This window comes from Polyodon spathula, chromosome 26 (genome assembly GCF_017654505.1).
Source record: "Polyodon spathula isolate WHYD16114869_AA chromosome 26, ASM1765450v1, whole genome shotgun sequence".
Lineage (NCBI taxonomy): Eukaryota > Metazoa > Chordata > Actinopteri > Acipenseriformes > Polyodontidae > Polyodon > Polyodon spathula.
Genome location: NC_054559.1, coordinates 19,794,501 through 19,810,871, shown reverse-complemented (window position 1 = coordinate 19,810,871; position 16,371 = coordinate 19,794,501). Strand labels below are relative to the sequence as shown.

The window sequence follows — 16,371 nt, the reverse complement described above, 5'->3', positions numbered from 1 at the left end:
AATAATAATACCAAGTTAAAACATTTTATTTTCTTTATGCACACAAAGCTACAAAGTTTTTTGTTTATAAGTTCGTGACCCCACCCCCGCCCTCTGACGCACTGTCTGCGCCGGCCTGCCCTTTTTGTCGGCGTTTCTTTTTTTTCCCTTTTTGAATATGGCGGCGCTGGTGGATTTGTTATTGTTGTCGTTTCTCTAGAGTAAAAATAAGTGGGACACACACCCCCCCCCCCCCCAAAAAAAAAAAAAAAGAATCAGAAAAGGTCTCAGTTTCTCACACCCGCTATGAACCTGGGGGAGGAGGAGGATGCTGAGAACCACGGGCTTTTTCCGAGGGATTGACTGTCCATTTATTAAAAGCCCTGGTAATGGTGTTAATAACAATAACAATGCAAAGAACGGAGGGGAGCCCTGCAGCAGACCTTACTGTCACTTCAGACACTGCAAACCGTCTTCCAAGGAGAGCAAGGGATGCATCTCAGCGCAGCAGGGTACGAATGCATCTCTGCCTTTATTTCTAAACGTATCTATATAGTACGTGTTTGTATTGTTTGTTTTTTTAAGAACGCTCTTTGTGTGAGGTGAAAGAACGATGCTGTGAAAGGACGTTTCTTTTCCTTTTTTTTTTTTATCGTGCCTTTGTTTGACAAAAACGCCCTGATCAATTGTGTTTGTATATTTGCCCAATTCTGCAAGTCAGTCTCTCTCTCTCTCTCTCTCTCTCTCTCTCTCTCTCTCTCTCTCTCTCTGTGTAAAATGTTCTGTATTAAATAGTCTTCGTAATTCGCACTCCCCCGTTTTTATGAAAGATCCCAGAATCAAAATCCAAGCGATGGTGAAATGTTGACCGGAAATAAGTGGAGGAATTTATTCTTGCAAAGGCCCCCTGCAAAACATCTGTGCACTAGTTCGGTTTATACTTTAATTGCGCCCACACTATTCTGTGTAAAGAAAATAAATACAAATTAAACAATTGTATGTTGGTTAAGTTGTGGTTTGCTTATTTATTTTAATACGTTTGTAAATTGTACTATTGTAGCGAGAAAAATAGTCATAACAAACAACGCAACCTTAAAGGGCCCATTGTTATTCTCCTTGTAAAAAGCATTGTGTGCATTAATCGTACTGCGATGTTAAGACCTTGATAAATCTGCCCCTTTGTGCAAACCAGCACAGAGGAGTCAACCCTTAGAATTGAAACTCTCAATTCTTTACAGAGCAAGGCTGCGACCTGTACAGCCCTGAAGTCACGAGACCGGCAGGACAGAATGGAGAGGAGTCGACCGGAAGCGACTCCGTGGAGCTGGAGCCCAACAACCTGGAGCTGGAGCTGGTGAACCGGGCCATTGAGGCTGTCAAGAGTGAAGTGGAGCGGGAGCAGAAGAAGCTGTCCTGGCTTGAGGACATCGCTGAGGTCAAAGGCGAAGCCTACAGTTCTCTTGAGTACGACCCCAGTAGCTATCGGATCAGTGCCGTCCGGGACTACAACCCCACCCCACACTCTAGCAAATACACACTGGACCCTGATAGTAAGTCTAAAGGCAACTCGCTGGAATACGTTCCTGCGGCTGTATCCAAGGCAGCAGTCAAAAAGGCAGCACCCTCAGCGTTGACTTGTAATAAATACACTATTGACAAAACGAAACCCACAACTGATCTGGAGTATGACCCTTTGTCTAACTACTCGGCGAGACACTTGAATAAAAAGAACGCCAAGGACCTGAAAAGAGGCAGGAGGAGTCGGGAAGTGAGAGAAGAGGAAGGTTATGTCCCAACCGCAAAGAAACCCCGTCACCAAACGGACTTCCAGAAGTATGAAGTGGGGGCCGACTTTTCTGAATCGGATGAAGAAAATGGGACAGAATATCGTCCCAGTCCCATCAGCCGTCTGCAGCGCGGGAGCTTCTCGGACGACGAAACGGGCGACAGCGGGAATTGGGAGGGGAAGGAGAGAGCCGCGCAGCACGACACGGAAGATACCAGTAGCGTGAAGCTTGGGGAGCAGGAGGGAAAAAGCAGAGAGAAGAAGGAGAGCAGTAAAGCATCTGACAAAAAGATGAAAGTGGAGAAAGTCAAGAATGAAAGTCAAGAGGAACCCTCTGGCAGAAAGAACAAGGAGGGTTTAAAGGAGAGAGGAGTGAAGGAGAAAGGGGAGGAAGTGAAGTCGTCCAGTGCTAAAGAGGCAGCCAAGAAGGACAGAAACGATGGGAAAAAGGAGAACAAAAGCAAATCCGGAGACAAAGTGAACGACAAAGGCAGAAGTAAAGAGAAGGAAGTCAAGCAGGACAAGGGTCAGGGAGGCAGCAGCGGCAAGAAGGAGAAGCACACGCTGGAGGGGGCGAGAAAGGAGAAGCCGAAGGTCTTGGACAGCAGCTGTGGAAAGAAGGGCGACGGGACAAGCAAAGCAACGGAGAGGGGAGACAGGAACAAGAAGGACCTCTCCGGATCTAAGGATCTGAAGAACAGGAAGCAGGGGAGCAAAGAAAAGAAAACGGGGAGCACAGAATCAGCAAAGGAAGGGAAGAAGAGCAGCTCGACAAAGGAAGAAGGAAAGAGGCCCCAGAAAATAAAATTGAAACAGAGGACACTGAGTCACGTGGATCTGTTTGGCGATGAGAGCGGAGATGAAGACAAACCGGGTCAGGCTAGCAGCTCCAGCAAAGGGGATTCCTTCCAGGGAAAACATAAAACCAGCAAGCGGAAAGCCTCTGCGTTCTCCTCTTCAGAGGACGAGATCGAGGAGGCGACGGAGGAGGATGACCGGGATTACTCCAGCTTGCAGAATGAACTGGATTACGAGGAGGACCCAATGGAAGAGTGCCTGAGGATATTTAACGAATCAAATGATGTGAAAACGGAGGACAAGGGGAGGCAAGCGAAACAGGTAGAACAGCAATGTGCACTTTTTTTTTTTTTTTATTCAAATGTGTGGTTTTTGTGCGTGTTGCACGAATACAAAATGATTTCATGAAATTAATTTCCCCAGCAGTCCTATAAAATAGATTCTGTCTCTCTCGCGCTCTGTATGTGTGTGTGTGTGTAATGTATTTAATAAATGTATCGCTGAAGAGGGGAGGCATGTATTTGCTCTGTTGTTCAGGTCATTAAACCTGACCTAAGATGTAGAATGCTTTATTTGCTTGTTTCTAAGAGCTCCATGCTAAGTGTTTATAATGGACGTATTTGAAAGGGTGCTAATCGACTACACCTGGTACAGGATTGCTGTACCCTATTCACACTACCTAAATAACGTGTGTTTAAAAAAAAGGGTTTGTATGATAGTATTTACACAGGACAGGACAGCTGCTCCCGTTGTAACGCTGAGTGGTCGTTTTTGTTCTCGCAGCCGCCCAGCGAGCCCTCCGAGAACGGAAGCACAGAGGACACTTTAACAACGCTCTTCCCGGGACAGAAGAAGAGAGTTTCCCACTTTGCATGCAAAGGAGACGTAAGTGAGGAGAGCTGCATGGCCCGATTACCGGGCTTGATGAATAGCCGATGACTTTTTGCTCGAGTTCCCCGCTGCAGGTTAAAGGGATGGCCCCTGGAGGATGACCCAAATTCAGCAAATGTATAATTCCTTGTTGAAAACAGTTGAGGTGCAGGTGTTTGAATTTGCATTGGGGGTATTTTTTTAGCAGTGAGTGTGGTTTGAGTGGGTAAAAAGCTGGCACTTGGAAATCGAAACAAATGTAACAAGTAGACCCTGCTGTTTAGGTGGAAGTGACCCTGAAGCAGCCCGCCCGACCCTATAGAAGGGCCACGGCCCAGGAGACCTGCTACAAGCGCATCCAGATGGCACAGCAGCAGGCAGTACAGCTGGCTGTGGCAGCAAAAACAACCACCGTGGCATACGCAGGAGAGAAGAGGAGGATTGCTCATCGGCCAACACTGGCTGCACCAGCTGCGAAATTCGGTGCGAACTGACCACACAGGCACTTCTGTTTTAAATGTGAACGCTGTGGTACCTTAACTGATCCATGTTTCATGAAACTCAAACTAGACCTGCAACCCGTTCCTGGGTTTCAGAAATACCTTCAATTTAAGTATGTTGTTTGAATCATCAGGGGCTCAGAATTTGATGCTGAAATATAATAAAGGTACAATTAGTACAGAGAAGATTTACCAGTTTGTGTTTATTTCAATAATGTACCTAAACCAGGGAGGTTTTTTTTAACCTGGGTGCAGGGTTTGTGCGAGTTTCAAGCACTGGAGTTTAGAAAATGTAAGAGAAAGTGACAGGTGTTTTTTTTTTTCACTGTTTTAACAATTGCTGACAGTTTGTGCGCCATGCAGAAAACAAAAAAACGTCAAGAATATAGTTGGATCGCTCTGGTTATTGGGTGTCTGTATGTTCTCAGAATCTGAGGGTATACAGAGTAAGTTATATCCATCGGTCTGTATGCACGTCACACTTTTCGTATATTCAGCAGGTGTGGGTCATGTTGACGATGGCGCTAATGTGTATTTGCAGCTGTGGTAGGGTACAGATGTGCTTCTAAAAAGGGACATTTGCACAGCCAGTAAGTTTTCTGGAAGCATCTGCAAGGGGTCTGAAATCTGAATTTCCTGTCCATTTCCAGACGTTGTTATTTGTCACAAGTATGAATTTGGTGGTGCTTCAAACTGTCAAGCAAGTCCCATTCCTGTTTCTTCAGGCCCAGTGGAAGGAAGGAAGGCTGGCAGCAACGTGGCCTCACCCAGCGGGTCTGGATCCAGTTCCCTGGCTCTAAAAGCTCACACGCCTGCTTCCTTCCCATCGAAGACCACCAGCACTGCAGTTCAGAGGAGAATAGCGCACACCCCTACTTTGAAGGTAAGTAGGGGAGGGAGGAAGGCTTTTCTAGATCTTGCTTTGGACAAAAACCTATCTAATCCCCCCCCCCCCCCCCCCCCCGCCAACAGAACTTATCTTCTTTAAAGAGGCCCATCATTCCGACCGAGTTTGGTGCCAAAGTCCCGACTAATGTCCGCCAGAGGTATCTCAATCTCTTCATTGACGAGTGCCTGAAGTTTTGCTCATCTGAAGAAGGAGCTTTTGAGAAGGTGAGCGAAAACTAGCCGGAGGAGGGCTTACGCCAACAAGTGAACACCAGAAAATGTTTACTACTGGAGTTGTTTCGACTCTGATGGAACTAGTGTATATGTATTTGTTTCCATGTGTATCGAAAAAAAAAAAGCTAGCTGCTAGGACTCTGTTTTAATGATTTTAAAATAGGTGAATATATGAAAGAATCACGTTTTTTTTTTTGGTTTTGTTTTTGTTTTTTTGTTTTTTTCTCCTTGCAGGCCCTGGCAGAAGAGAAGGTGGTGTATGACAGAAGCAGCAGCCGCAATATCTACTTGAACGTGGCTGTGAACACGCTGAAAAAGCTCCGGGGTCAAAGCACTGCCCCCACATCCCCTACCAACAGTGCGTTTTAATACAGCTTTATATTGCGTTCCTCTCTGTATGCTTGGTATGGATGCATAGTTCCTGCATAGCACCTCAAGCGTAAAATTTTATTTTATTTATTTTTTTTTTCTGGGCAGTCCTGGCTTCATTTGACACTTGCAGCATCTTGTAAGTTTTTCTTTTAAATAAAACTTTTATTTCAAGGTGTAGATTTGAGACACGCGGGAGGCGCAATAGATTTTTTTTTTTCTTATCGTGGGTCAGGATAAGTGTGTTTTTTATTAAATCTGAATTCCAAAGCGTTAGTCTCCCGATTCTGTGTTTCTAAAAGCGCTTTGCCCTTTTCTTTCAGAGCATCCCAGTGTGAGTAAGAAGAGTCTCTCCCACGAGGAGCTGCTGGGAGGGAGGCTGGCAGCCAAGACCAGCTTCACACTGAACCTCCTGGGGAAACCGCAGGAGGAGGACCTCACAGGTGAAGAGCAAACTCGAATGATTAACTTGATATCTGCACTCTGTCCTAGACCCAAGTCACAACCTGCAGTCTTTTGGTGTTTGAGCGATCGGGATGCTGCTAAATCTGCTCTGGACTGATCGCACAAGTCTCGCCCAGGAATGTTTGTTTGCTATCAGAAGTAGTTCCTGCAACAATAATATAACTTGATTGAGGATAGTTCTGAAAGCCAAGGACTGGGTGCAGGAGTTTCTAATCCTGCGTTAGTGCAACAATGTTTAATCCAGTGATATTGTCCGAGTTCTCTCTTATGAATAAATACTAGGAATGTTAGCAATCGGTTACTTTTTTTTTTTTTTTTTGTAAATTTAGTTAGTGGTTGAAATGTTTTAAATGAAGATTCATTATAAATGGCTTGTATTTAATTTATTTACCAGGTGCCACGCTGTACAGGAAAATGAAAGGGTACCTCATGACAGAGGAGCAGCTTCAGGAGCATGGATACCCCCGACCGAACCCTGACAAACCAGGAGGAGCGATCGTCCACACGGCCTCTCAGAAGAAAATCCTCGATCGTGAGTACACAGCCCCCTGTAGAATTCTATCTGATCTTGCTCCATTGTCTCAATCCTAAAATTCTAGGGCGGTGCAAAATTTTTGCGCGTAGAGTGACTTTATCCAACCCCTTTGCTTCTGGAGCCTCAAAATGTGTTGATGTGTAAATCCAGAGGGAGTGCTGGCTGAGTAAATGAGAATTGAAACTTTTGTTTAAATGGTTTCTCTCTCTCTTTTAGCCTTCACCAAAGTGTGTTGCCGCTGTGGGTCGGAGTACACAGTCTCTGCGAATGGGAACTGCGTTCGAAGGGAGGAGTGTACCTTCCACTGGGGGAGGCTGCGGAGACAGAGGGGTGCGTACTGGAGAATGAAAGAGTCATACGCTGCGCTGGTGAAGAGACCTGCAGTGAAGCGGTGGGGTTTGGGAGATGACTGCATAACACTGAGGACCCCGTTTGTCAAAAACCAAAAGAAAGTGTTTCTCTAACTGGGGAAATTAAAAATGAAACTGTTCACAAAACAACTGGGAAATCTAAGTTTTCTGCAAAGTGTTTTAAAGCTTGTTCTATTAAGAGTTACAAAAACATTAACAGTTTGATTTCTTTCTTTTAATTTTCTCTTGAACAGCACGTTGGTGTAAAGACCTTTTGATAAATCATAGGGGTCGCAGTTCAGTCGAGCAGTCATGATTTTTAGTTCCAGTCAAACCTGTATAAAAGGCCACCTTTTTATAGACGATCCAACTGTCTACAGCAGGGGTCCCCAACCCAATCCTGGAGAGCCCCAATCCAGCAGGTTTTCTAGGTGTCTTTACATCATCAGTGGCTAAAGATCTGGAACACATGTTAGTCTTGACTAAGCCAATAATTAGTGCAATTAAGTAACTGACGGCTCGGTTGAAATTAAGCCCTCGTGGCTCTCCAGGACCAGGGTTGGAGACCCCTGCTCTACAGTAGCTACTTGCACAGTTCCATGTTAAACAAACCCGCGGACAGTTTTATGATGGTCCTCTGAGCGATCGAATGGTTTAAAGGTTTGTCTTTTCTCTCCCAGCTCCTGATGGATGGGAAACTCAGTACAGCTGCTGCTCTGGAGCGGTGGGGTCCACAGGCTGTCAGGTAGCCAAGGTAGGTGGAGAAGATGTTTACAGTGCGAGGCGGCATTCTCATTACTGTGGGAAACTGCTTCTGTTGCATGGCTTTGAAGGTCAAAATCGAAAAGAAAAAAAAAAGCTGTGATCTTGAATTAAAGGAAGACACAGAAATATCCGGAAGCCTGTTATTAAACGCAGTTAAAAATAAATCAAATGCATTCATGAGAATTTAATTTAAAAATCCCAAAATTAAAGGATATGCTGCTATCTAAGACTGAAGGATCTGCCCGTTAGATAAATTTGGTTTTTCATTGGTTGTTGATTGGTTTGCCGTTTTTATGTAGGCTCAGTTCCACAAAGGATCGCAAGGTGGCAGTGCAGCTATGCAATACACGAAAATGTGTTCTCCCACTGTAGAAAACCTCATACAATCACTTACTGTAGACCTGCTAGGTTTTGGAGCGTTTTACATTGCTTGCAGTGTACAAATAACTGTGCATATCAAGTTATCACAGGCACCCCACCCCACGTGATTTTGTGATGTTGTTTTGGCGAGTCTGTAAAACAAAGTAAACACAATCGCCTTGTTTCAGCAACACGTCCAGGACGCGCGCAAAGAGAATCTGGACGGGTATGTGAAGACATTCGACAAACCCACCTCGCAAGAGGGGAACCCTGGCGTCTACGCTCTGGACTGTGAGATGGTGAGGATCTGTTTTCTCTCTCTCTCTCTCTCTCTCTCTCTCTCTCTCTCTCTCACACACTCAATCCAGTTTTGTATTCAGGAGCTAGTGTGCACTTGTTTTGCATTTTTCTTAGTTTGATTGAATAAGACCAAAGTAGATCATAAAGTAACTCTTTAAAAAAAAAAAAAAAAAAAAAAAAAAGTATTTTTATTTATTGAATCAATCAAAAGAAATCTCGTTTTTTTTTATACTGGATAGATCAACTGTTCCTTTAGCTTTCCCTTGGAGCTGACATGACTGCTAGTGCTCAAGTGTATTGTGTGTCGTGTTTCGTCTCTTCTCGTCACTCTAGCCTTTCCCTTTGCAGTGCTACACAAAACAAGGTCTGGAGCTTACTAGGGTCACGGTGGTCAACTCTGATCTGAAAGTGATCTACGACACGTTCGTCAAACCTGACAGCAAAGTCGTGGATTACAACACCAGGTAACGCCAGCCTGCCTCGCACACTGTGGTTTGTAATGTTTAGTTGCAGTGCTCTAGGCTGCCTTTGTTATCAAAACCATTTTATTCCTGATCGTAAACTAGAAATGTATGCACTTTTTAAAGGGGATGCTAACTGGTGCTTCAGGGTTTGAAACTCTCCAGCACCCAGTTTGTCAATCCTGGGTTTCAAAACAAAGTACATTTAAAGTAGTCGATGGAAGGTCCAATTAAACGGTACATTTTTGGTTAAATGTGTAGTAAAATGCTATTATGTTAAGGATTTAGTGTTTTTAAGCTTTTACCAGCCTACAACGAATTGTGTGTGTGCGTGTGCGTGTGTGTTGGCAGGTTTTCAGGGGTGACTGAAGAGGACCTTGAAAACACCACCATAACAATCCGTGATGTCCAGGCCGTGCTGCTCAGCATGCTCAGCGCTGACTCCATCCTGATTGGACACAGCCTGGAGAGCGACCTGTTTGCACTGAAGGTAGCGCCCGCGAGTCTCGCTTCATCGCTGTCGTAGAGGCGGGGCAGGCAGAGGGTTTGTCAGGGGAGTCTTATATGCTTTTGAAAATTCGTACTGTTAAAGAAAAGTGAGCGTGAACTAGTGAACGGAGTGTAACTGGATCTTTGAAGCAGTCTACTCCTGGAAGTTGAGCCCGTGGGAGCTGTTGTGTGCAGTCGCATAAAACTCAGGTTTGCTTTCCGAGAAAGCGGTGTCTCTTATACCTTCAGCTGCTGGGCTTAACTGGGGGTAAGGGATGGGCCAGCTATCGGTGAAAGAGCCTAAGCACAACCCCCCCCCCCCCCCCATTGTTTTGGGGTAAGAGCTGGCGATTGACAAAACCTGAGAATGGGGAAATTAAGCTGCTTTGCAGTCATGCTAATCTGGGGATTACTGTGTAGCAGGGACTGGTGTTCAGGAAAGCTGCATACCTGGTCTGACGACCGTTCCACAGGGCTGGAGGCACTTTTGGACCAGATTTGCTAAGCTTTTGCTCCAGTGCATCATAATAAAAAAACTGTTCGTGCTGCAGATTTACAATGAACTGTCCTCTGTACACACGCATATGTCCTGTTAGGGTGTTTAATAATTGTCTTTCTCTGTAGCTGATCCACAACAGGGTGGTGGACACTGCAATAGTCTTCCCTCACCGGCTGGGACTGCCATACAAGCGAGCCCTTAGAACTGTCATGGCAGAATACCTCAAGCGCATCATTCAGGACAACGGTAAAGTTTGACCAGAGTTGCATGACTTTAGGGTTGGGGGGGGGGGGCTGCTTGGATTTCTCCCACTTCGGTTTCTAGATTATCTTCAGGTTTGTAGTCTTTAAGCACTTAGGGAATCTTGAGTTATCTGACCCCTAAACACACGCCATGTGCCACACACACATACACACACACACCTTTTTTTTTTTGTGCACACTAGATTTGGATTTGGCGGGCGGGTAAAGGACTTTTCGTGATGGTATGTTAATTTTGTATGTTTGTAACGTTGCGCAATGACTTGTTTAACCCGGTTTGCTCTTTATTGGACAGTGGAAGGACACGATTCCAGCGAGGACGCCTCCGCTTGCATGGAACTCATGATCTGGAAAATCAAAGAAGACGCTAAAGTTAAGAGATGATCCCCCTTTCCTTTAAAAAGTAAATGTAAAAAACCACACACACACACGCAAATGAAGGACCTAATTCATGTAGGCTAAGCAGGAACTATAACTGCTGCGGAAGATGCACTTAATAATGGATCATGAACATGGGCCACCTCGGGACAGGAATGTACTGCATCTGTTCTGAAGAGACGGGGCCCGCTCATGGGTACCACCGCGCCACCCAGAGTCTAGGGCCCGCCAGAAAGCAGGAGAAGACATCATGAGCGGTCATCTTGAATGAGAAGGCTTATCAGAGACATTATTATTATTATTTAAATCCCAGGCTGAGATTCCATGTCTTATTTCCATGGGGGTTACTGAATTGTCCCCAGTTTAGATGGATTGAGATACTAAGCCAGGAAAGCCTAGCAGGGCTATGACAAATGCCCAGAGTTCTAACCTCTTTCATTCTGGAATACCACAGTTTAATATCCCGTCCCCGCCATAGTGTCTGCCTGCATCAGGAATTCTGTTCCCGGTCTTGTTTTTTAGAAGGACTGTAAAGTAGTCCTGCACAAGGCAAGGTATGGAAGGTGGCTGCAGAATGCTTTGTGGCTCGGAGGCTTTTTCTTGATGTTGCTTGGTTCTGCACATGTCAAAATCATTCTTTTAAAGGCTTGGACCCAAGATGAGTTGCGAAGGTAGGTTCAGAGCCCTGTCCTAACTCCAGAAAGACCTCCCCCATTTTTTAAAAAAAAAAAAAAAAAAAAAAGAAAAACTCAAAAAAAGTTTTGGAGGGGTTGAAATATTTATGCAGGCTTATCTGAGAATTTTTTTCCCTTAAAAATGTCGGCTTTCTCAGTTCAGTGATCAGGTTTGTTCAGGTAGCCTATATTTACACAGGTGTTTTAGTTTGATCTTTCTTTTGCGTCTTTGCAGTAAATGCGTGATACAGGGTGTGCAAGTCACTCGAGTCCCTTCTTGCAGTGAAATCTCTTCTACTAGAAATGGGGCGCCTCTGCTGGGCCTGTCCCAGAGATTGCTATGGATGCAGGGATCCAGGCTGCTTTTACACTTTCTGGTCAGCCATTATATTTCTAAACTAGAACTGACTTAAGCTTATCTAAGTGATAGACAATTCACTTAGATAGACATTCACTTACAATGATACTATAAATATTTTGAAACCGCTTTCCTTTTTTTTTTATTTATGTATTTTTTTTTTTTTTTTTTTTTTTATAACTGCCTGTTATTAAAATGATCAGGCATCAGCAACCATGCCTGCATTAAAGCTGCTCTTAACTGATTTAAAGTAAATCAATTAAAGACCAGCAGACTTGAGCTTTCAATAGGTTGGCTGAATCATCCGTTCACGGGAAAGTTATTGCTAGCCCCTGACATCTCGGGTAGTTCTATTGAATAGAACTGTGGATTCCACCTGCTGGTCACATGCACACATATCCAGATACTCCAAACAGGGGCTACAGCACTATGGGCATCCATACTAGTTTTCCCTCAAGAGGTCCTCTGACTTTACACTAGTTACAGAACAAATAGCAAAGCAGTAACAATAACAGGACTTTTTCTGATGATGCATGTAGAATAATCGAAGCAAACGAGTGATAAAAACCATTTAGACCCTGCTTGAAACAAACCCTGATCTATCGTATTGCAACAACAGGGCAAAAGCACTGCTGAGCTGACTGGCAGATCAGTTACAATGTGCAGGGAAAGGGGATTTGACTGACCTGTGCTGTAGTGTGACTGCAGTTGTTTTTTTTTTACAGGTCATTTTGCATTCGTTTTAGCAAATGCATCTTGCCCTGTTTCACGTTGATTGCACAGCACCTGCACTCTGGTATAAAGGCAATTAAACAGCATTCATTATATACAGCACCATGGAGTGCTGTACAATGCAGATAATAGCAATGCTGACAGCAATAATTAAAAGTTTACACTCTGGGCTAACAAGGGGTAAGATAAGTGCTATAACAGTGTTGCTGTATCATTGTCAGCAAAGGCCTTTTTAACCATTCGTACACAGGCTGATTCTAGGAAAATCCAGTCAGCTTGTTAATATAGGTAGTGTGCATTGGAACATAGGACTGTAGAAATAGATGCTGTACCATTTACAACCTTAAGCTGATTTGCAGTTCAGATGTAGGCTCCCCCACCAGCTCCTCTATGCATGCCATGCTCTGCTATATTAGGAGGCTATAGGTCCAATTTTATAAGTAGATTCTGCCCCAGCGCTGCAATATGTTACCTGCTTCACTCTTTGGGGACAATCGGGTTATGGTTTTAATGGGCACTTCCATGTTCATTTAAAATCTGAGCTCTCCTGTCGTGATTACTCTGTGTGTATCACCAGGCTTCTTTATTAAGTGACTGTGTAAGGAAGACCAGGCTGCTGCATGAACCTGGACTGTTTGTGACCCACAGTGGACAGGACTGGGGTCCGCTAACGTGCTGAATCAACACTTTCATTCTTCTTTTTGTTTTTGCCGTCGCTTGTGTTAAGTGTAAAACCCACGGGTAGTGCCGACGTGCTCTACTTTGCATGGATATTGCAAATTACCCGGGGGTCGTTCATTTAATGGATTTCCTCCCCACCTTCCACCTTCTCATTTATCTAGCTGCAGAGACATGCAATAACTAGTAATTTAAATAATATTTAAACTAGTCTAGATTGTCCGGATGACCTAAACAACCTTATGTAAAAAAAAAAAAAAAAAAAAAAAAAAAAAGAAAAAGACTTGAGATGTAAATAATCTGTAACATGTTCATTTTTTGTATTGTTTTTTTTTTTTTTTTTTTTTTTGTATTAAAAAGAAAACAATGGTTAATCTATTTGTGTGAACTGTTTAGTTTTCTCAACCCAGTAATTTATAGTGAAATGCTTATGGCAGAAAGCGGGTATTTAATAATTTAACGGGAATTTATTTTAAAGGACAAGATTTCAAATTAAGAGGACAAGATTGTGACTGCAGTCCCCTCTTCTGCCAGTAGAGGTGAATGGATGCTTTGTTAGGATGAGTGGTGCTGTAGGCAGGGGTCAGGTTCAAAGGGATTTGAGATTAGGCAGCCCCAGCCCTGCCTGTGGACTTAACATCTCCATGAAGCTCCATTTAGCAGGTGTGGAGGGCAGCAGTTATTTAACATATGTTTCATTAACCAGCCCCATTCTTCTTCTCAAGCAACCAACTCCCATTGACTGGCTCTCTTCACTTGTCAGGATGCATTCTGGAGGTCTGGGCTAAGACTCCAGGTTTTAAAGAGTAACTAACTGGAGATCAATACGGACACAATGTAGTGGGAGGGGGTTATATCAGGGCTTTGTAAAAGCAGGACCAAAAAAAAAAAAAAGCGTAAAGACTTCTTCATTGCCAGAATCGATCTGCGATCTTGACTCTCTGGGGTCAGGGAAGGGCGAGGGACATGAGCGTTCGCTGAAAGCTCTGGCCTCATGCTGTGAGAACTTCAGCATCAGCACCTGATCCTACTCGTAACGCTCTCTGGAGAGGCATCAGGGTTTTCGCTTCTAACTTGCATGTAGACATGCTCGAGTTTGAATGTTGTTTCAAAGATAATCTCGAGGAGGTACATCGCAGGAATGGGTGGCAGGGTTTAGTGTAAGGTGCCCCCCCTTTTTTCTCAGGCCTTTGAGATCCATGCCACCATTGACATGGCCAAGGGCCCTCCGACAGGGCACCCAATAAAGCGTCCAGCCCACGCTGAGTTCATTTTACTCGCCTACCCTTCCAGTTGACTCCTGCAGTGTGCCAGTGACCTCTGGTGTCAAAGGTGGTCAGAGCTGATCGATTGTGTTATCATTATGAAGTCTTTATCCTTCACACAAAACCACCTGGTACCAGCTCCTTTGCATTGTGCAAGCCCTGTTCTCCAATTAACGCCTGTTTAATCTGCTTCCTCCTTTGTCAAAGTGATCAGCCCAGGTCCCCTTTCAAGAGGTGCTCAAAGGTCACGGTACAATGTGGTCATGTCAATCTCAATATATCTCATCAAACCAGGCTCCCTCTGCTGCTAGGCTATTCCTGGTGGAAAACCCTTATCTGCTGGATTCATTTTCTTTAGTTTTAAATGAGATTTTGATGATCTATATTCCTGAAGAAAGCCATATAGCCAAAACATTTTATTTCCAGATTTTTGTCAGTGTGGAATGAACGTTAATACTTCATTGATTTGTCCATTTATTGTTTTAAATCATTTATTTCTCTTTTGGGGGGGTAGGGTGAACATATATATTTCAAGACTAATTAAATAGATTCAGCGTCTCCTACTGAAAAAGTATATTAGATTACTTTAACTGGTCTACAGTGTGGAGTGGAGTTCTCGTTCCTATACTGCTAGAGCACTCTGCAGTGTGGAGAGTGGAGTTCTCTTTCCTATACTGCTAGAGCGCTCTGCAGTGTGGAGAGTGGAGTTCTCTTTCCTATACTGCTAGAGCGCTCTGCAGTGTGGAGAGTGGAGTTCTCGTTCCTATACTGCTAGAGCGCTCTGCAGTGTGGAGAGTGGAGTTCTCGTTCCTATACTGCTAGAGTGCTCTGCACTGTTGAGAGTGGAGTTCTCGTTCCTATACTGCTAGAGCGCTCTGCAGTGTGGAGAGTGGAGTTCTCTTTCCTATACTGCTAGAGCGCTCTGCAGTGTGGAGAGTGGAGTTCTCGTTCCTATACTGCTAGAGCGCTCTGCAGTGTGGAGAGTGGAGTTCTCGTTCCTATACTGCTAGAGTGCTCTGCACTGTTGAGAGTGGAGTTCTCGTTCCTATACTGCTAGAGCACTCTGCAGTGTGGAGAGTGGAGTTCTCTTTCCTATACTGCTAGAGTGCTCTGCACTGTTGAGAGTGGAGTTCTCGTTCCTATACTGCTAGAGCGCTCTGCAGTGTGGAGAGTGGAGTTCTCTTTCCTATACTGCTAGAGCGCTCTGCAGTGTGGAGAGTGGAGTTCTCTTTCCTATACTGCTAGAGCGCTCTGCAGTGTGGAGAGTGGAGTTCTCTTTCCTATACTGCTAGAGCGCTCTGCAGTGTGGAGAGTGGAGTTCTCTTTCCTATACTGCTAGAGCGCTCTGCAGTGTGGAGAGTGGAGTTATCTTTCCTAGGTCTGCTGTGTACAAAAGATTTCAATTTTTGATCAGTTAAATTAGAAGTAGGGCATCATTGCTGTCTGATGATATTAACCAGTACATAGTTATCTGTATCAGTAGTGTAGCCTCTTCCTCGTAATGCTTGGATAAAACACTGTAATAGGATTGTAAGGATAGTTTCTCATTTCTGTAAGGGTAGCCTGGTCCTGCTTTAAAAGTAATTACAAAGGGCTGGATTGACTGAGCTCATGTAAAAGTTAGTGGTGTGTATTTAACTGATCTAAACAGTCCTAAATCTTAGCACCACCATCGCAGAAAGCATTCCAGAAAGACACCTCTGTTGCTTTAGTGTATTTCTTTCAGTAACAACGTGTAAGACAGCAGAAGATCAGGTTTCTCATTGATTTAAATGCTGGTGGTTTTAAGTGCTGTTAAGAACATGCACAGAACATCTGATAACAGTTTTAAAACATTAAACAGTTTGGGAAAAATAAGATTTTTTTTTTTTTATTTTAATGTAGAGATTTGAAGACATCACTTATTTGAATATCTTTAAAAACTTAGAAATGCTCAAATAAACGAAATTATTCTTTTATTTTTTTCAAGGAAGGACAGTTTAATGCTTAGGTAAATATGTGTATGATTCAGACAATGCCGTTCTGAGCTGTTCTACTTTTCTAACTTTGTTACATTTCAGGTAATACCCTGGAGGGAAAAAGTTCCTAAACCCACCCCCTATCAAGCTCACACACATGCCCTAAGCCGTCAAAGGCCCTTTGAATCCCTGGTGTAAGGTTGCCTGTCAGCTCCACTCTCGCTGGCTGAATGCGCTCAGCTTGATCCTCGTCCCTCGCTGCGTCTCTCTCACGAGCGACCGCCGCTGCTGACCCCCAGGACAATCTCCGTGACACCAGCAGGTCAGAGGTGAGCCGAGCTGATCGATTTCTCCCAAATGAAGAAGTCTTTAACTCGTCCAGATCCTTCCTGGCATGGGGTCCCTTAAAGACGGGCAATT

General features: G+C 44.2%; 1 protein-coding gene across 1 annotated transcript; it reads left to right on the top strand.

Moving 5' to 3' along the window:
* The first annotated feature begins 141 nt into the window (after positions 1-141).
* On the top strand, positions 142-11,396 carry LOC121300994 (RNA exonuclease 1 homolog). The gene is made up of 16 exons (XM_041230051.1): positions 142-491; positions 1,218-2,884; positions 3,347-3,448; positions 3,718-3,916; positions 4,659-4,816; positions 4,906-5,046; positions 5,290-5,413; positions 5,748-5,867; positions 6,284-6,421; positions 6,641-6,754; positions 7,455-7,528; positions 8,088-8,198; positions 8,548-8,663; positions 9,012-9,150; positions 9,774-9,894; positions 10,204-11,396. Exons 1-16 carry the CDS (start codon positions 308-310, stop codon positions 10,290-10,292), a joined length of 3,597 nt encoding a protein of 1,198 aa, XP_041085985.1. The 5' UTR covers positions 142-307; the 3' UTR covers positions 10,293-11,396.
* The last annotated feature ends 4,975 nt before the right edge of the window (positions 11,397-16,371 follow it).